This window comes from Nymphaea colorata, chromosome 5, assembly GCF_008831285.2.
Source record: "Nymphaea colorata isolate Beijing-Zhang1983 chromosome 5, ASM883128v2, whole genome shotgun sequence".
Taxonomy (NCBI): Eukaryota; Viridiplantae; Streptophyta; class Magnoliopsida; order Nymphaeales; family Nymphaeaceae; genus Nymphaea; species Nymphaea colorata.
In genome coordinates this window covers 40795-58382 of record NC_045142.1, presented here as the reverse complement: position 1 = coordinate 58382, position 17588 = coordinate 40795, and the positions used below count along the sequence as shown (strand labels likewise).

The 17588-nt window shown below is 40.4% G+C and overlaps 1 protein-coding gene across 2 annotated transcripts; it reads right to left on the bottom strand.

Annotated features, from left to right (window-relative positions):
- Positions 1 to 1034: 1034 nt before the first annotated feature.
- Positions 1035 to 17556, bottom strand: LOC116254515 (uncharacterized). 2 transcript variants are annotated; one of them, XM_031629951.2, is made up of 6 exons: positions 16078 to 17556; positions 15309 to 15892; positions 13689 to 13878; positions 13510 to 13574; positions 3261 to 3471; positions 1035 to 1445 (listed from the first exon to the last, which is right to left on the bottom strand). In XM_031629951.2, exons 1-6 carry the CDS (start codon positions 16234 to 16236, stop codon positions 1047 to 1049), a joined length of 1608 nt encoding a protein of 535 aa, XP_031485811.1. In that variant the 5' UTR covers positions 16237 to 17556; the 3' UTR covers positions 1035 to 1046. The 2 variants fall into 2 exon arrangements, with proteins under 2 accessions (XP_031485811.1, XP_031485812.1); XM_031629952.2 differs by having other exon boundaries at positions 16535 to 17556.
- Between the last annotated feature and the right edge of the window lie 32 nt (positions 17557 to 17588).

The window sequence follows — 17588 nt, the reverse complement described above, 5'->3', positions numbered from 1 at the left end:
CGAACTACAAGTCTCCTTCTTTCTGGTTAAATGCTGCAAAGACCACCAGGCAGGCAGGCCGTCTGAAGAAAATGTAATGTAATGGATGGTCATTTAGTTCCCTTTGAACTATACTAGATGTGATTTTTATGATCAACTAAGTTACATCCATCGAAAAACTTGAACCTTTTCGTTGTTCGATTCGAATACATTTTTAGGTTTCATGCATGTAATATTTATCTCTTGCAACAGCATATATTGAAAAGTACTTCCCTCTTCGCATCTGAATCGCTCAATTTGTTCAGCTTGTTTGCCAATGCTCACGCCTAATCTCACACAGAACAGGTCCTCCCGGCTCAGGTCACGTCCTACGACTTTCCGAGGACATTAACCGGTTATCAACGAAAACAACATAAGAAGATGAAATTGCTTATATGGCCGGCAAATACTACAAGGCCACGCTTCCCGGACAACGTAAATGCTTCCAAGCCAAAGCGGAGAGCTGCTGCGAGTGTCTCTCTACAGGAGAGCAAAAGTAATAACACAGGCATCAGAAAGTTGCTTCACAGATATCCGACGGGTTTCGTTCTTTCGGCTGCGTATGAGTGCTTGAACAGGGCGGCTACATAGCAGACGTGAGGCAAACACATGCCTAGGACGTGGTCGATACTACCGGCCTTTTGCGTTTTGCCACGCGAAGTAAATGCAGATGTGCAGCATCAGAAGTCTGCAATCGCCGAAGCATCGAGCTACCCTAAAGTAAACCAGTACACTTGCAAATACAAATACGTCCATGACTGCCTCTTCTCTACTTTAATCACATGCATACACGCAATGTGGACATGCAGAGTTTTTTGGCTTCAAATTTGAGAAAAAGAGAGCCAAACACTTCACATAGGCTTCATGGACTCGTGGGCGAGTCCTTAAGATTAATAGCATTCAGACCAAATGTCCACCCTCAGCCGGAGGGGCGGGTTTACAAAAACCTGGGAGAGAGAATTGTGATGCCGTCCGTATCAATTCTTTCTTTTTTTTTCTTTTTTTTTACTGACAGCTTAATAAAAAGACTAGTTAGCCTTTTCAGCGACTAGACCAGAATCAACGGGCCAGAGAGGTTCTCTCCTTTTTTCGAATGCGTCCTCCATCCTTTTTATATCGTTTGTGATGTCTGTCTTTTGCTGCATCCATCTTTTCACGAGGTCATGGTCAGGAAGAGGTCGCATGCACGGCCCAGAAAAGTTAGAGGTAGGCACCGGCACTGACGATCTCTCCAGAGAACGCCGTTGAACTGGATCTGCAAAGCATAACACTGACTCCTCACACAAGAGTTTGGTAGATGGAAGGGCGGATGGCTTGAAATCCTGCAGCTTCGAGTACTCTACCAGCAAATGGAACATGTAACTGTACACCGTCTCCATATCCAGCTCTTGCATAAAACCTTGAGCGCCTCTTCCTATTGCTTCAGCCTGCCACACGAAATTACAAACAGATCACACGACTGGTCGAACTTAGGATTAGTAGACGCTCCACAGGTGGGCCCCCTTCAGTTTCCCTCCTCCAAGTTTCTTCTTCTTCTTCTTCTTCTTTTCTTTTTCCAATTGCAAAACATGATAAATTACTCATGACCAGGTAGTTATCAGTTGCCCGTTCTAAAAACAGAACACCCCAATGGATAATGGTTATACTACATGAAAATAAAAAAAGACGCATAATGCCTTTTGAAATACATGGCATTATACAGCACTGCTGATGCTTTTAACATGTACTGAAAATGAGAGAGATAGAGATAGAAAGAGAGCCGGTCAAACGCGAAGATGCATTAAAGAAAAATCACGACAAGATGTCCTCAGACTACAAAAAATGTTCAGCAAAAGAAAACCGATAACAAAAAATCAAGAAGGCAGAAGCCCCAAAGGAAGAGGAACAAAAGTAGAGAGGAGCGTGGGGAGGGTGTAGGCAAACCCAAACAGCAGCAGAGGCCATAGAGAGATAGAGATAGAAAGAGAGCCGGTCAAACGCGAAGATGCATTAAAGAAAAATCACGACAAGATGTCCTCAGACTGTACAAAAAATGTTCAGCAAAAGAAAACCGATAACAAAAAATCAAGAAGGCAGAAGCCCCAAAGGAAGAAGAACAAAAGTAGAGAGGAGCGTGGGGAGGGTGTAGGCAAACCCAAACAGCAGCAGAGGCCATCCAGCAGCCAATGCTCAGAGGCAAAGGCAAGCAGACATTTCTCTTAAGCAGCTAGGAAGCACCAGCACAAGCAGAAGGGGCGTCCCTAAAGACCTGGTTGTTTTGCTCCCCCCAAACCCGCCACCAGCAGCTGACGAACCGAGAATGCCACATGAAAAGCCACGACTTGCAAGGTTGGGGCTGGACGACAAGAGAAGAACTAATGGGGAGAAGAGAGTCGGTCAAGGGAGGAGAGAGCAGGCCACAAGATGAGAAGGAGCTGATGAAAGAAGGTGCAAAAGAACAAAAAAAAAGTGACGAATGGACTCAATGACAAAGAACACGGTCAGCAAAGTGATGGCCAAGCCACTAAAGATGGCCAAAGGTGTTAATATGACCGGCAAGGAGGACCCGAAGCCGTGCAATGCAAAAAGTTCCCCAAAAACCAAGGCACCAGAAAGATCCTTCAATTAGTTTTGAAGGTACCCCCAACCTCAACAAATGTGAAGACACGACCCAACCATGATCATTCATTTCCAAATCATGCTAGGCCGACCCCTGTAACCCCTTCCCCTCCTTTTCTGCTTTCTCTTCCTTTGTTCAAAGGAAAAACAGAGTATGAAGAGATTTGAATCTGAAATTAGGGTATGGAGATACTTTTCGACTGTGTTTTATCAATTAGTCCGTATGGTTGAAGTCAGAGTACTCCTTCAAACTAACTGTACCACCAGTTCATTTCCCATTATCTAATGCTACTTAGGCTGCCTTAGTACAGGATACATCTGAAACATAATAGGCTCCAGTACCTCAATTTTTCATTAGTTTTGGGAGAGATTGCAATGAATGTTGACTTTTCATAGTGTTGAAATTTTCGGAAAACACTAATAAGAAAATATGCCAGCAATGATGCAAAGCTAAGTCACAGTCATGCATCCCTGGGTGGATCCAAGTAGGATGAAGCAACCCAAAACTTGATGTCCTGGAGACCAAAGTCAAATTGCAGAGAATAGGAACAGTTCTCAGGCATGGAAAATCTAATATAGGCTGGCAAAAAACTTTAAACATGGTAAAACATAGACTGTGTTTTTAGGATGTAGGAGTAACTAACCTCAAATGGATGCTTGTTGCTCCAGTCAACAGCATGCTTTATAGATCGACAAAGCTTTGTGGCTCTAACAGGGAAATAATTTTCTCTTGGCATAAGACCACGACTGAAGAAATCATAGTACCGTGGGGTTATTATCAATGGAAGTGAACCACAAGATAGGATATATTTCAAACTCACAGACCACGCGTAACCTTCAGCATAGATCTTATATCTGCAAAAAAGGAGCACACATAAAACTAGAGTCACAAAAACAAAGTTACATGCATAACCATCTTGTTTTCAACATCTCAAGTAAAGAGAACAGACATAAGCACAGGCCCATGGCATAATTTCCCATATAATTGACACTGGCCATATGCCGTATGTAATAACCTACTGGAAAATAAAAATAGCAACAATGGTAGGCATTAGGTCACTTATCCATCAGCTAGTCAGGTAACTGGCCAAGGAACAATATATGCACCTTTCCTAATAAAAGTCTAGATCAATCCACCCATTTATAGTCAAGGCAGATACACAAATATATGGGTGCACGTGTGTGTGTGTGCATGCATGCAAAAGCATGCACTTTTACAGATAGGCTTCATCCTGGTCCGTTAGAGTGGGCAGGTATTGGACTACCCGATTAAACTTGGGCCTGGCTCGTCGACTATCGATCTACAGTTTGAGCATTCCAGACCAGATGAGAATCAACAAGAGAGATTTCAAATGGTTCCTTCCAACTTCCTTTGCAAGGGAATGGCAGTGTAAGGCCACATTTTTTTCCTTCCACCCATGGTTAAATATATATGGGTATAAGTAAATATAAACAATGTGGTTTGAAGACAATTATAGGCAAATATGTGTGCGTGTGTATTTATTGGATGGCAGGTTTAATACATGCATTTATTTAAATCTGTACACCCAATTATAAATGAGGTGGTTTTGGAAAAAGGAGGGATTGGGGGAAACCAAAGGGTCACTCTCATTTACGAAAGAGACAAAGAGTAGTAGTAAAATCGATGAAAATCTGACTGTACTTGAGAGAACCTATTTAACCCACCACTGCAGTAGTTTTGTTTCGTTTTGGCTGCAGTCTTAGAAGGGAAAGGCCCAGCAGCAGGGATTGAGGGATAAAGGGATCGAAAGGTCTCTATATTGGCTGTATTACAGAACTAGATTGGAAGCTGGAAGTCACTGGTCCTATTTGTTAAAATATAAATCCTTCACCAGCACGTTGAAGAGGAGTCTTTTAGGATTCCACCTCCTTGTAGAATGTGTTAAAATATTTAATGTCCTTGTAATATGTGAAGAGTCTCCTAGGATTCTATGTTATAGTTAATATCCTTGTTATATGGGAAGTCTCCTAGAATTCTATGTTGTAGTTAATATCCCTGTAATATGTGAAGTCTCTTAGGTTTCTATGATGTAATTAATGTCCTTGGAGCTTGTGAAATCTCCTAGGATTCTACGATTGGAGACTCTTAGAATTCTGAAAATGGGATTATAAATAGAGGCCGTGCAAACCATTTTGGCTACGGCTTCTTCTCCTTAGTTTCTTCTTGTTTTCATTCTCTCTCTCTCCCTCTCTCTCTCTCTCTCTATCTCTATCTCTATCTTCCTGGTGAGTGCTGTTTTCGGGTTACAGATATTGGTGCTACATTTCTATCATGGTATCAGAGAGCCAGGTTACGTTATCTCTACCAAACGAAATGCCCAAACAGGTCTGATCTGGTTAGAACTCTTTTCTCATCTTGTCTCTATCCTGAATTTACTTTTCTCTTGCGCAAGTCTTGTTCCTTTTTCTTCTTGCTTACCAAGGACACATCTTGTTATATCGTGTCTTCTTTCCCTCTCATCTTCTACCTATATACCATTCCTTTCTGCTGTCATGAAAAACCTTTCGCATTCTGGCATGTCCTCAAGTTTTCTTCCTCACCTTATTACCGAAAAACTCAACCATGAGAATTATCTGATCTGGAAAAGGCAAATCATGTCTTTCATAAGAAGTCAAGGCCTCTTTGGACATCTCGATGGTTCAACAAAAGCTCCACCAATATCCGTCTTACAGGAAATAAAAAATGAGGCAGGAGAAGTTATTGCTGTTCATGAAGACAACAATCCTGAACATGCTATGTGGATGAGACGTGATCAAAGTCTGGTTGCGTATATTTTGTCCACTTTATCTCAACAAGTGTTACTTTCAGTTTCTGATGATTGTACTGCAGAAGAATTATGGGAAACCCTTGCTGATACCTTTTCCCAAATATCAGAAGCTCGAATTATGTACTTAAAGAAAGAATTTCAGAATTTGAGCAAAGGTTCAACGTCTATCATGGATTATTTGGGGCGTATTAAGGCCGTCGCAGACCAACTTGTTGCCTCAGGGAATAACATTTCTGGTAAGGAAAAGGTGCAGCAAACCTTGAATGGACTTGGACATGATTATCATGCTTTTATTACAGCTCTTGAGGTCCTTCCTGTTCTGCCTTCCTTCAACGAACTACAAGGTAAACTTCTCCAACATGAAATGAATATGAAAAGAGTCATTGAAAGGACTGATCAAGGGAACTCCCAAAATGTGTTGGCTATGAATGTAAAGTTTGGTAAGAGCCATGGGAACTCCAACCATGGTGGTCGTGGCATTCTACCAACACCACATAACCAAGGTATGTCTCCTTTGGATACTTCAAGAAAAATACCAATTTGTTTTCAGTGCAACAAGAAAGGACACATGAAGGCACAATGTTGGTTTAATCCTCAAAATAAAAACAAAGGGGTAAGACATGATTATAAACAAGGAGGACAAAGTTCTAAATCCACCGCTGAAGATATGCAACAGCTATTGATGGCCGCATTCTCAAAGATGACTATAAAGCAAAATGAGCAGGGAGAATGGTTCTTGGATTCAGGTGCAGCTACCCATGTGACAGGAAATGCAGGTAAATTGACTAACTTATCTCCTCATTACGGTAGAAGTTGCATTATAACAGGTGATGGAAAATCTCATCCTATTACACATATTGGAAATGCACATATTCCATTGTCATCCTCGTCTCTATCACTGTCTAATGTTGTTCTTGCTCCCAATATCAAAAAGAACATCATATTCATTTCTAAACTCATTGATGATACAAGCTCTTCTGTTGAATTCACACCTTCTTCTGTCTATGTCAAGGACCTCCAAATGAAGAAAATGTTCGCTAGAGGGGAGCGTCAAGGGAATATGTACGTCCTCAAGGAATGTTTACCCAAGGATTCATCCACTTTTGATATAGGATTGAAGACATTTTCTCTTTCTCATAATGCGTCATCAGTGCCAAGTTCTTGCCATTTTCAATCAAAAGTAAGGGGCCCTAACCAATTTTTGGAGTCTGATTTGTGGCATAGTCGGCTAGGACACTGTGGTCGACATTTCATTGAAAAACTTGTCACAGATAGTCTCATTCCAAGATCAAGTTTACCTCTTACTTCAAGTGTCAAAAAATGTTCAAGTTGTGGACTTTGTAAGAGTCATGTTTTACCTTTCCATAATATAAATCAAAGGGCTTCCAAACCTTTTGAAACTATTTTTTCTGATGTATGGGGGCCAGCCCCTATTGATTCCATGTCTGGGTCAAGATATTATGTCTTATTCATTGACTCTTACTCACGTTTCACCTGGATTTACTTCATGAAACACAAATCAGAAGTACCTCACATATTTCGAAACTTCTATGCCATGATTCAAACTAAATTTTCATCCAATGTGGTGCATTTTCAATGTGATGGAGGGGGAGAATATTCTTCGCTTGATTTTATTGAATTTCTACGTGAAAAAGGGATAACTAGACAAATTTCCTGCCCTTACACACCACAACAAAATGGTGTAGTTGAGCGGAAACATCGACATATAGTTGAAAGCGCCATGAGCATGATGCATTATACTAATGTGCCCATTTCCTTGTGGACTGAAGCCTTCCATACTGCTGTATACATAATAAATTGTTTGCCTATGACACTCTTGATGTCTAAATCGCCATATTTTACACTCTTAGGCAAATAACCTGATTACAAGAACTTGAAGGTTTTTGGTTGTGTATGCTATGTTCACGTTGATGCTGCCTTGAGGAACAAGTTTCAAGACAAAGCTATTCAATGTAGATTCGTTGGATATGCTGATGAATATAAAGGTTTTTGATGCTATGATCCAACAACTAAACGTATCAAAACTTCAAGAAATGTCATTTTTGATGAACATAGTTTTGATAATACAAATGAAATGCCTATGACCATTGAATCTTATGATCCCTGGACCAGTACACAGTTATTCAATGCAAATCTTGTTATAGAAAATGATGTGCCTCAAAGTGAAGATTCAGAGAGAGCAATACAACCGTCGGATATGGCTCAAAGTGAAAATCAAGAAGATCCAACACAGTCATCAAGTCATCACGAAAACAATAATGAACAGAGCAACGATGCACATCGGTATTCGGGTCTTATCTACAGTCGACGACTAAGGGACAGAGATGCTCACAGTGAAGAAGACAACATGCCCCACCTTAGAAGATCCCAACGCATTCTTCATCCCATTCACAGGTGGGTTAGCTATGATTCTTTATCACTTGATTTTCAGTTACTCATGGCAAAAGTTGGCAAGGAGGAAGAACCTACTTCATTTGATCAAGCATCAAAATCACATCATTGGAGAAAGGCTATGAAAGAAGAAATGGATGCCTTGCATGAATGTGGAACATGGGAGATCGTTCCGAGGCCACATGAAAAGAACGTAGTGGGCTCCAAATGGGTATACAAAATTAAATACAAACCTGACGGCAGCATAGAAAGACACAAAGCAAGGTTAGTAGCAAAAGGGTTTACACAACAATATGGAGAAGATTATGATGAGACATTCAGCCCTGTGATCAAAATGGGAACAATTCGCGTGATTATATCATTGGCAGTTGAATATGGATGGAGACTACATCAAATGGACGTGAAGAATGCTTTTCTTCATGGTGATTTAAGGGAGGAAGTATATATGGAACAACCTCCAGGATACACGAAAGGAGACTCTCATGCATGGGTTTGCAAACTAAGAAAATCTATTTATGGACTTAAACAGGCCTCACGTTCGTGGTTTGACAGTTTCTCTTGCAAGATTCAAGAATGTGGTTTTCGGAGATGTCCTCTAGATCACTCTCTTTTCATTTATCGAAAGGAAAACATATTTACTTTACTTCTTATATATGTTGATGATATTGTTATCACAGGCAATTCAGAAAAACACATAGAAGAAGCTAAAGTTTTGATGATGCAAAACTTCAAAATGAAAGAGCTTGGTGATTTACGATTCGTTCTTGGAGTGGAGATTGATAGGCACAATAATCGCCTCACATTGACACAACAGAAATACACGTTGGATCTGTTGAAAAAGTCAGGTATGCCTGATTGTAAGCCTGTTGGAACTCTTAGTGTTCTAAATCAAAGACTAAGTGCTCAAGATGGGGAGTTATATGAAGATCCTACGCAATATCGAAGTATTGTTGGGGCACTTCAATATCTTACATTTACTAGACCAGATATTATATATGCTGTGAATCAAGTATCCCAATTTATGCATGCACCTAGGATTCTACGATTGGAGACTCAGAATTCTGAAAATGGGATTATAAATAGAAGCCGTGCAAACCATTTTGGCTACGGCTTCTTCTCCTCAGTTTCTTCTTGTTTTCATTCTCTCTCTCTCTCTCTCTCTCTCTCTCTCTCTCTCTCTCTCTATCTTCCTGCGTGAGTGCTGTTTTCGGGTTACAGATATTGGTGCTACATTTCTATCACTATTTCCTTCATTACTTCAGCTGTAGATGACATTAAGAAACAGTGATGTCGAAGGTGCAGACAGAATCGAAGTCCTTTCCTGCTCAGACTCGAATGAGGTAAGTGCCTTACCTAGTTACATGAATACCAGGACTTATATGTGTGTGTGTGTGTGTATACATATATGGTTATACTATGAAATGTATATATGTGTGTAGTGCAAAGAGGAAGAAGAATTGGAAGAGGTGCTAGTGTACTGGAGCTGTCCTTGTTCGAAGGCGATTCAAGTAAGTATGTTGGAACACATTAACAAGTCTGTATATTGAAATATATGTAGCTTCTGATGGACGAGTTATAATCTGGTCATACATAATAAATATACACTGCAAGGGTGTAGAGAGATTGAGAGCTACTGAATAAATTATATCAAATCAAAGTGTTGGCGGACTGGCGGGAACTGAAAGATCTTCAGGCACACCGACTTGAACAGATTTCAGAATTATCAAGGAAATATTCAAGCACTAGAGAAGCATGTAGATTCACTTATTTTCTGATATGCTTATATGTATATAAGAAAATAGGTATGTACACAGGGGCAGAGCTATAAATTTTTCATGAGGCGGGCCGAATTAAAGTTCATAAATTTTGACTAGGGCCAAAATATCATTTTTCAAAATTTTTATATAGAAGAAGTGAAAGTTTTTAAAATTTACATGTAATTTTCTTTTTAAAAAAAAATTGGAGGTGGGGGCAGGGCACCTTTTCTTTCTGTTTTCAAAAGCATGTTAAAAATCACTGGCTTCTTTTATAGAGTGAGAGAACTCACTGCTTGGTGCTGCTCTGGCTGCTTAGACATGATGATTGCCAAGATAACAATGATGCACCAGAGAACAATAGACAATGATGATGGGGCCAACACAGTCAGAGAAAGCCATCTCTCCTTCTTCCCATTCTCTCTCCTTCCACCTCCAATTTATTTAGACCAATTGGGTGGGGAAACGGCTATGCACAAATTATTTTCTTAAACATAGCTTGGATTTCTAAACATTGAATCCAAGCGGGTCTTTGTTATTCCTTTAAAAATTTGGACAGTCTGTCAATGCTTGTCTCTTGATTCTGGAAGTGAGGCGTAACCGTGATCGATTGAGATTTTTCCAAGTAGCTGGGCCACTTGGAACCACCTTCTAGCTTGATGGCGGCAATCCATTCTATTCCTTCTTAATCCACAAAATAGTGCAATGAATGCTAGGGGGTTGGAGTGGAATGGACATGTACATCTAGAAACCACCATTTTGTGACGTTATATGAGAAGGTTGCTCTCTTATGGTTGACGAACTTGCCTTTCAAGTCCCTAAAGTTTCTAATGCCATCATGAACAAATGGCTTTACAATATGATGATATCTATGTGGGTTGATCAGACCAATTCCTATAATTGTCTTATATTGTTACACTTACTCCGTGACTACGTCCCTTTCTCTCCTATGTGATTCATTCAATTGTTGTTTCCCTTATGGCAGAAATTCTTAATAACCTAACAATCCCAGAAACAATATAATAGGGCTGTTAGCATAAGTTTTTGAGGATGCATTCAAATGTTATCATCCGCTATCATCTGTAGACAGTTTAGTCAATCACGCAAGGAATCGAGCCTAAGTGTAATGGCTGGATTGAAAGTGGGATTAGAGAAAGGAAGCCAAATTAAGTATCTATCCAATTGATGAAATAAAGAGTATAAATTTCTGTTCTTTATAAGAGGAATTCCTAGTTCAATGGTAGCCCCCAACATTTTAACCATGTTAGGTAGTAGTAATAAGTAGATGCATGTCTTCATATTCTGGTGATTCAATCATGTTAGGTACAGTAAGTTGGATAGGTTTACCTAAATATAATCTCCTTCTTCATTTGAAATCAGAACATCTAGATGAATCAACTTGTGACATTGAAGATGGAATCGGCCCTAGATAGGTATATAAATAAGAGTGTGGCTGTGATGACACAGTTAACAATAAAAGTTGAAAATAACAGATTGAGGGTATGAACATACATAAATACACATATATATGTATATTATGCATGTATATATATATATATATGATTGTATTTGTAGGTAAGTATTAAACACCTAACTACGAGGGTGCGAGTATGCTCACTACAGGTACTTGCACATCAATTTACCAATAAAGGATATTGCATAATTACATTCTTAAAGCTCTTATTTAATAGATAACTTCTATAACGTTTGACTCTAGTGTCCTTGTGGATGTAGGGGCTGGCAAACGAGAATAGTCTTGGGCCGAGCACCCAAGATATTGGCCTATGATGGTTATCAGAGCTATGGAAATCCTAAAAGTTGATGCATAATAATAAAATACTAATCATGTCTCAACAATGACATACGGGAGTGCGAGCGGGTCCAGTGGTTGGTTTTATCCCTGGGAGGTAGTGGTATAACATGAGATCATTGTGGTTGCACACTCCTTTGTCTACACTAGACAACCCATAGGGAAGGGATGGGCCATGGCCCAGGTGAGTGCAGGAAAAAAAAACCTCTTGGTCCGACCCGTCGCACCTCTTGGCCCGACCTGTCACTCCTATTGGCCTGACTCACGGACTGTTTGGCCCGCCCCTGAAGAAAATCCTAGCTCCGCCCCTGCCCATAGGATATTGGGCAAAACAAGGGCCCAAAATTTTATTAAACGGTTGTTTGGAAAGCAAGGCGTCTCCTGGCCCCTCAACCCGGGTGCCTAGAGGGGCCGGTCTACCACTTCAGGTAATACCAGACTATCAGTAGTTAGACAGACCCTGCTGCTGTAGTAGCGATCTCGAATATCTTAGGAGGCTTCAGCACAAGTTACCCTCGATCTGTTTGGATTGTCTGGTGAAGACATGTTTTGTGTTACCTGTGAGTTGTGCCCAAAAGGTTTTCTATTGTTTGTTGGGCACAATGACCATAATCATTGTTAGACCATCGTTGTAACTTTGCAACATATGGAAGTCATCTATACATTACTCATGATAATAAGATATAATTTTAAGGTGCAATATGGAATGATGACTTATAGATGTCGACCATAAAGTCCTCATATAAATTTGTTTGACATAATTATATACTTATTTTGTAGGACCATGTTCCACTCATGGCTGAATGTTACCATACTCAGGAATCTGACCTTCCTTTCTATCTGTACAGGTAGTTCTTGAGAGATCGTGGGCTACAGGATTGACATCTTCAGTCTTTGTGATGGACCAACATTGGTGATCTAGACACTGCGTCGAGTCTGGGCTTTGTGGATATTCTAGTTGTTTGAGTCTAAGTGTCTTTGTGTAGGATTAAAAGGGTGACTCTTAAACAAGTGTTGAATGTTTTGTTGGTGTTTGATTTGCTTGCGTTTTGGTCATTATTCAAGTTTGCTTAGAGTAAGGCTCAATGTTTGCTTCCGTTATATCAAAAACTTGGGTCATGACAAAATTCACTATTTTGTCCTTCAATTTTTACTAAGGCTTCCTGATCTATTGCAACCATATATAATTGCCTCATAATATGAGTCATGTTTATCCTATGCCAAAGTTTATACAGTTTATAATACTGCTGAAACAAAGTAATCATAATGTGTGATGGCTAGACACTTTTTTGAAGTTACTAAATTTGCACCTCTAGATACTTGACATGTGTGGAATGCATCAAGAGAATAGATAGGATATGATAGAGGAGGAGGAAATGTTGAGAATTATATGATCAGGGCTCTTCGACTTCTAAATAAAGATGGTTGTCATAAACCACTACCTCGTTATTTTGCTGTTGGTGAAGTAGAAGGGAATGAATGTGGACAAATCCATTATGCTGTAAGCCTGTACTGTTGTATTGTGGCATAATTCCTTAGCTACTCAACTTCTGTTATGATATGTCTATTAATTGGCTAAACTAAATAAGCTTTGACTGGCTCAATTACCTATACTTGATTGTTGAAGTAGCCTACAACTACCTCTAGAGTATTTCATCCTGTTGTAACCGGCTTCTAGATTTTAGAGGTGACTGAACATCACTGCCATTTGGCTACAAGATGCAGAAGTTTTGCTGACTTCTTAAGTTTGCTTTGTAAAAGAATATATATAGTCTTAAACTAGCTACCCAGCCAGATGGATTCTTGCACAAATTAGGAAGATGCTGCTGCTGGGGAAATAGTCATGATAATGTAATAAAGTGCATCTTCCTATGGCACTGTAGAACTCCTGGTAGATGATGAGATCATAAAGCAATCCAAGAGATTTGGCAAAGGAAAAAGGACACATGAGATCATAAAGCTCTCCAATTGTTAAAGATGATAATGATGTAAATCCAATGTTCTTTCCATCCGTTACACAGGCTTTTCATGGTGATTACCAATAAATATGATTGGCTAGGAAGAAAAACTTAGAAATATAAAGACAGCACCTGAAATGTAATGCCAATACCAATGTACACAAACTTACTTGTGATTGCACTGATTGGCTAACTTGGATTGCTCATAACCAGCACTTGCCTCCTTCGCCCAATCCTAACACGAACAATGAATTTCTGAGTAAACCAAACCATGGAAGAAGGTATAAACTTCTTCCTTGGTAGAGCACATTCAAGATACTTGGAATATGAATATAAGAATGACACTTACCTGACGCAAAATTTTTGTGCTCCAAATTGTAGAGTCATTACATTTCATTAACTCAGTACGAACAGGAGATTGAACATCTGGATTTCCTTTCCAATAGGCAAGAGCTTGCTTGCTTTCCCAGTTTAGAGTCTGGGATACTTTCTTGATGCTGCTAAATTCCTTGTCCCAAGATTCTAGGTTTACCTCTGGCCTGCACATGTATGTGTGATATTATCCACATGGTTCTGAATCTTCATTTAGGAACAAACAAGGAGATAAAAATGTAATACACCAGATAAGAGAATTCTTGGACTTACAGAGGAAAATGCCATAAAAATGAAATATTAACAGCAGAGAATGTGGCAAACCAGGAAGTTCCTAACTTCCTATCAAAGGCAGTGTCTAAAAGAAACTGAAAAAGGAAAAACTGCTATCCCCACAAACTAGAGGAAACCTTGTTTTCTGAGAAATAACAGATTTGGTTTCATTGTACACGAAACAAGTAGATCACAAGCATAAGATTCTTCATCCCCACATGTTTGTGACATGTTTGACAAACATATAGTCCTTCACAATACTTCTGAGCTTTTGGCTACAGGGGATGCAAACACATGACCTCACAGGGCAGCGTCCAAAATATCTTGACTGTCAAGCAGGATAGGAGATGTATGAGGTACACAATCGCCAGATTCCATCCACCCTTTGTGATCCAATTGATATTCCTTGCTTTCATCCGTCAGAAATAGGGAATATATTATATGTCAAAGGAGTAGAAATGAGTTGAACACTGACTTGAGGTTCATCATAAAAACTGAAAGCATACAGGGAATGCAACGAATGGTCACACATTATAGCACAAAAAATGTCTTCGTGGCAAAAGCAGTGAGAAGGTGTACAAGGTCATCCCAGTTACGCAAACTTGTCGGCTATTGATTTGGTAACAACCTGATCCAGGTGTTCGGTCTGGCAGATCTTAATACGTATCAGATAGTACCCAGAAAAGCGACAAATAAGAACATGGTACAAACATTACAATCCACTCCCTTCAGACGCATGCATTCCCGCTTGTAGAACCCTAGGTCTGAATGCTGAACTTAGCTTCAATACTAACCATAACAACCCAACTTACACTCTCTCGTAGCGGATTCTAGCTTGCTCTGTCTGGTTTTGTACATCCTAACTCACCCCAAGGCTTTACAAAATAGGTCAACTGGCACAAGTATATGACTATTCTCAACTTTTTTCTCATATAGTTGGTGTATTCCAAATTCAACTTTCATGCTCATTTTTTGTCCTCAAAAAATAGGGAACATCTAGAGGAAAAGAAGCCATCACTGGAGTGCATGGGGAACTCCAAACATGTGTAGCAAGGCTGTTGAATGACATTTATCAAGGGCACAGAAGCAAAGGATCTGAAAAGAAACAAGGAAACGAAACGGTCCAACCGAATGTAGTGGAGATTGTGTAAGATGTTATAGGGACGATATAGAGATCAGATCGAAAACAAAGAGTGAGGTCTCATTAGTTGGCAAAAGTAGGCGTGCAACGGGAACCTATTATGACTGACTAGTAAGAGCTAACAAAACAAATAATAAACCGATAAAAAAGAATGTCAGAACAAGCACGGAAGTAATAGCTTACCAACCCCAGAAGGACCAGTCCGGGAAAGGGATATCAAAATGATCCTTGGTGCTACAGTATCGAAAGAGAGGAGGGGGAGGCCATCGTGGGGACTTGTACTCGGATCTTCGGACGGTGGGCCTGTCCATGCAATCGAACATGAGATCCACGTCAGGGACACGGCCAGGGTACCTCTTGATCAGCTGCAGAAAGCTCCAAACCGTGAACATGGCCCTGCTCTGCACGCATGCATAGTAGAAATCCACGTACAATCGCCCACCGACTATGACGACGCGAAAGGCTGCAAATCTTTGGGCTTCCAACAGCTTATGTAGGCTTATCCGTGAACGCCTCCATGGAGCTAGATCTTCGTGTATCCACTGGAAGAATGAAGGGCAATAAGATGAAGATGAAGAGTGGTTTCCCGAGCGTTGAACAGAAGATAGATTGGGCGAAGGGGGACAAGTTGTGAGGTAGGAACACTTGAGGATTGTTGAAGCCACAGAATATTTGTTGCCCGAATGAGTCAGCGGGGTGAAAGGATGCCACGGTGTCGGGTCCAAGTTATGCCCTGCGACTGTTGCCGTCCTAGAAACCGATTCCACCTGTCAACTCCAACTTCAAGTGAGCACAGTTAATGTCCGTCCAGAAATTATCTGAAACAAACATGTTTAGTAATATCCTTGACAAGGTGGAGAGAGAGAGAGAGAGAGAGAGAGAGAGGTGGGGTGAACGGGTCGACTAAAGATGAAATAGCATAAAACGTTTTGGTTGTTTTCCTAATGCTTGCCTTGTTATCAAGCAAGAAGAGGAGAGCGGTGGTTGGAAAAATGAGGAACAACGAAAGGAGAGCGGTGTTAATGCTACAGCATCTGGTCGACGAAGACGACGACGACAACAATGATTTCATCTTCAAGATGCCCTTAAAACCCTTCAGTCGTCTCGCCATCTCGCTTCCGTTGCTCCCGGGAATCCCTTCGTCCTTCCTCCTCCCTCACCAGTGCCGCCTCGCGATTCAGTCCGTCGGGAGGATTTTCTTCATTCTCTTCGCTTTGCACTTCCGCGGGCACAACACCACGCAAGATGCACGTATCAGAGGGAGATCCCCGTGAATGATCATTTCTCTAGAACTCTTCCCCTACCGATCTTGGTTTTGCCTTTTTGCGTTGCAAGGATCTCAGAACGACATACCCGGAAGAGAACATGATATGCCCGTGAGGTAGAGAAGGGCAAGGCATCGGCTTTACCTTGCTCGCCATGCACCTCGCCAGCTGTTTCACGTTTTATGATCCCCAGGATGAACCATCGCACGCCAAGAGGAACAACTTTTCTTTTCTGAAACCAAAAAAGGAGACGACTTAACACCTTCCGCTCTTACGTCTGAAACTCTTGTGACCAACCTGAAAAGGGAAGACGAGCAAGCATTGACTAGTACTTTATTAGCAATGAGTCACTTGCCAATTGCTCATAAAATTAGAGGTAAGCAAAAAAGCCAGAATGCTTTGAAAAGGAAGAGGGACTCTTTCTTTTAATTTTCCCTTTTTTTTTCTCCCCTAATCACGATGGAGGTCGTAAGAGTTCCTCTTTTTCTTTCTTCAGTCTCGTTGATGAATTTTTATACTTGACAGCACGACGACTTCAAGCGAGCTGGAATCTGAAATCCACGTTGCTATGACATCTACGATGGGTTTACGGTTTATAATGCACGGTGAATGCAAAAAAATTGTGTATTTAATCCAACATCGGACTAGATATACACAGATCTTGTCTCAAATCACCTAAATCGAAGGCGATCAAAAGCGTTCTTAGTCAACTTTCGGACGATTTTCTCATAGAATTGGACGTCATTGCCGACCCCACAGAATTTCAAAGCAGACTTTTTGGCAGCGTGGAAGACGGGGTCTCAGGACCTGACGTTCTAGTTTAAATAACATCACGGTATGAATCTCTTGTCACATCTGTAAGGCCACATCAAAATTCATAAATTTTAAAACCATTCGAAACGAAAAACGTCTTTAAAACTTTTGGTTTACATTCGTTGTTACAGAATATGTTAAAATTACTAGCACTAGAAATACTAAAAACTATATCTTCCAGCCAATACTATGCGAGATAAGATAAAAGACAATTGCTCATTTTCCTCTACGCTAACTTTACGCTGAACAGTTGGCTTCTATTTAAGAACTTAAATTTCAAGACTAGTTACACATGCCAGAGGGCGGACGACTAAACTTTTTTGTCGTTATATATGGTACGTCTTTATGAAATCTTGAAGCGAACAAGCCTTTCTATGCTCAAAAT

Bases quoted from the DNA above. Each gene is read 5' to 3' on its own strand.
- LOC116254515 (XM_031629951.2), bottom strand. From the start codon at position 16,236: ATGGCGAGACGACTGAAGGGTTTTAAGGGCATCTTGAAGATGAAATCA. The intron at 13,879-15,308 runs GTAAGCTATTAC...ATACATGTGCAG, and splicing joins GACTGGTCCTTCTGGGGTTG to GCCAGAGGTAAACCTAGAAT. The intron at 1,446-3,260 runs GTTAGTTACTCC...TTCGTGTGGCAG, and splicing joins GCAACAAGCATCCATTTGAG to GCTGAAGCAATAGGAAGAGG.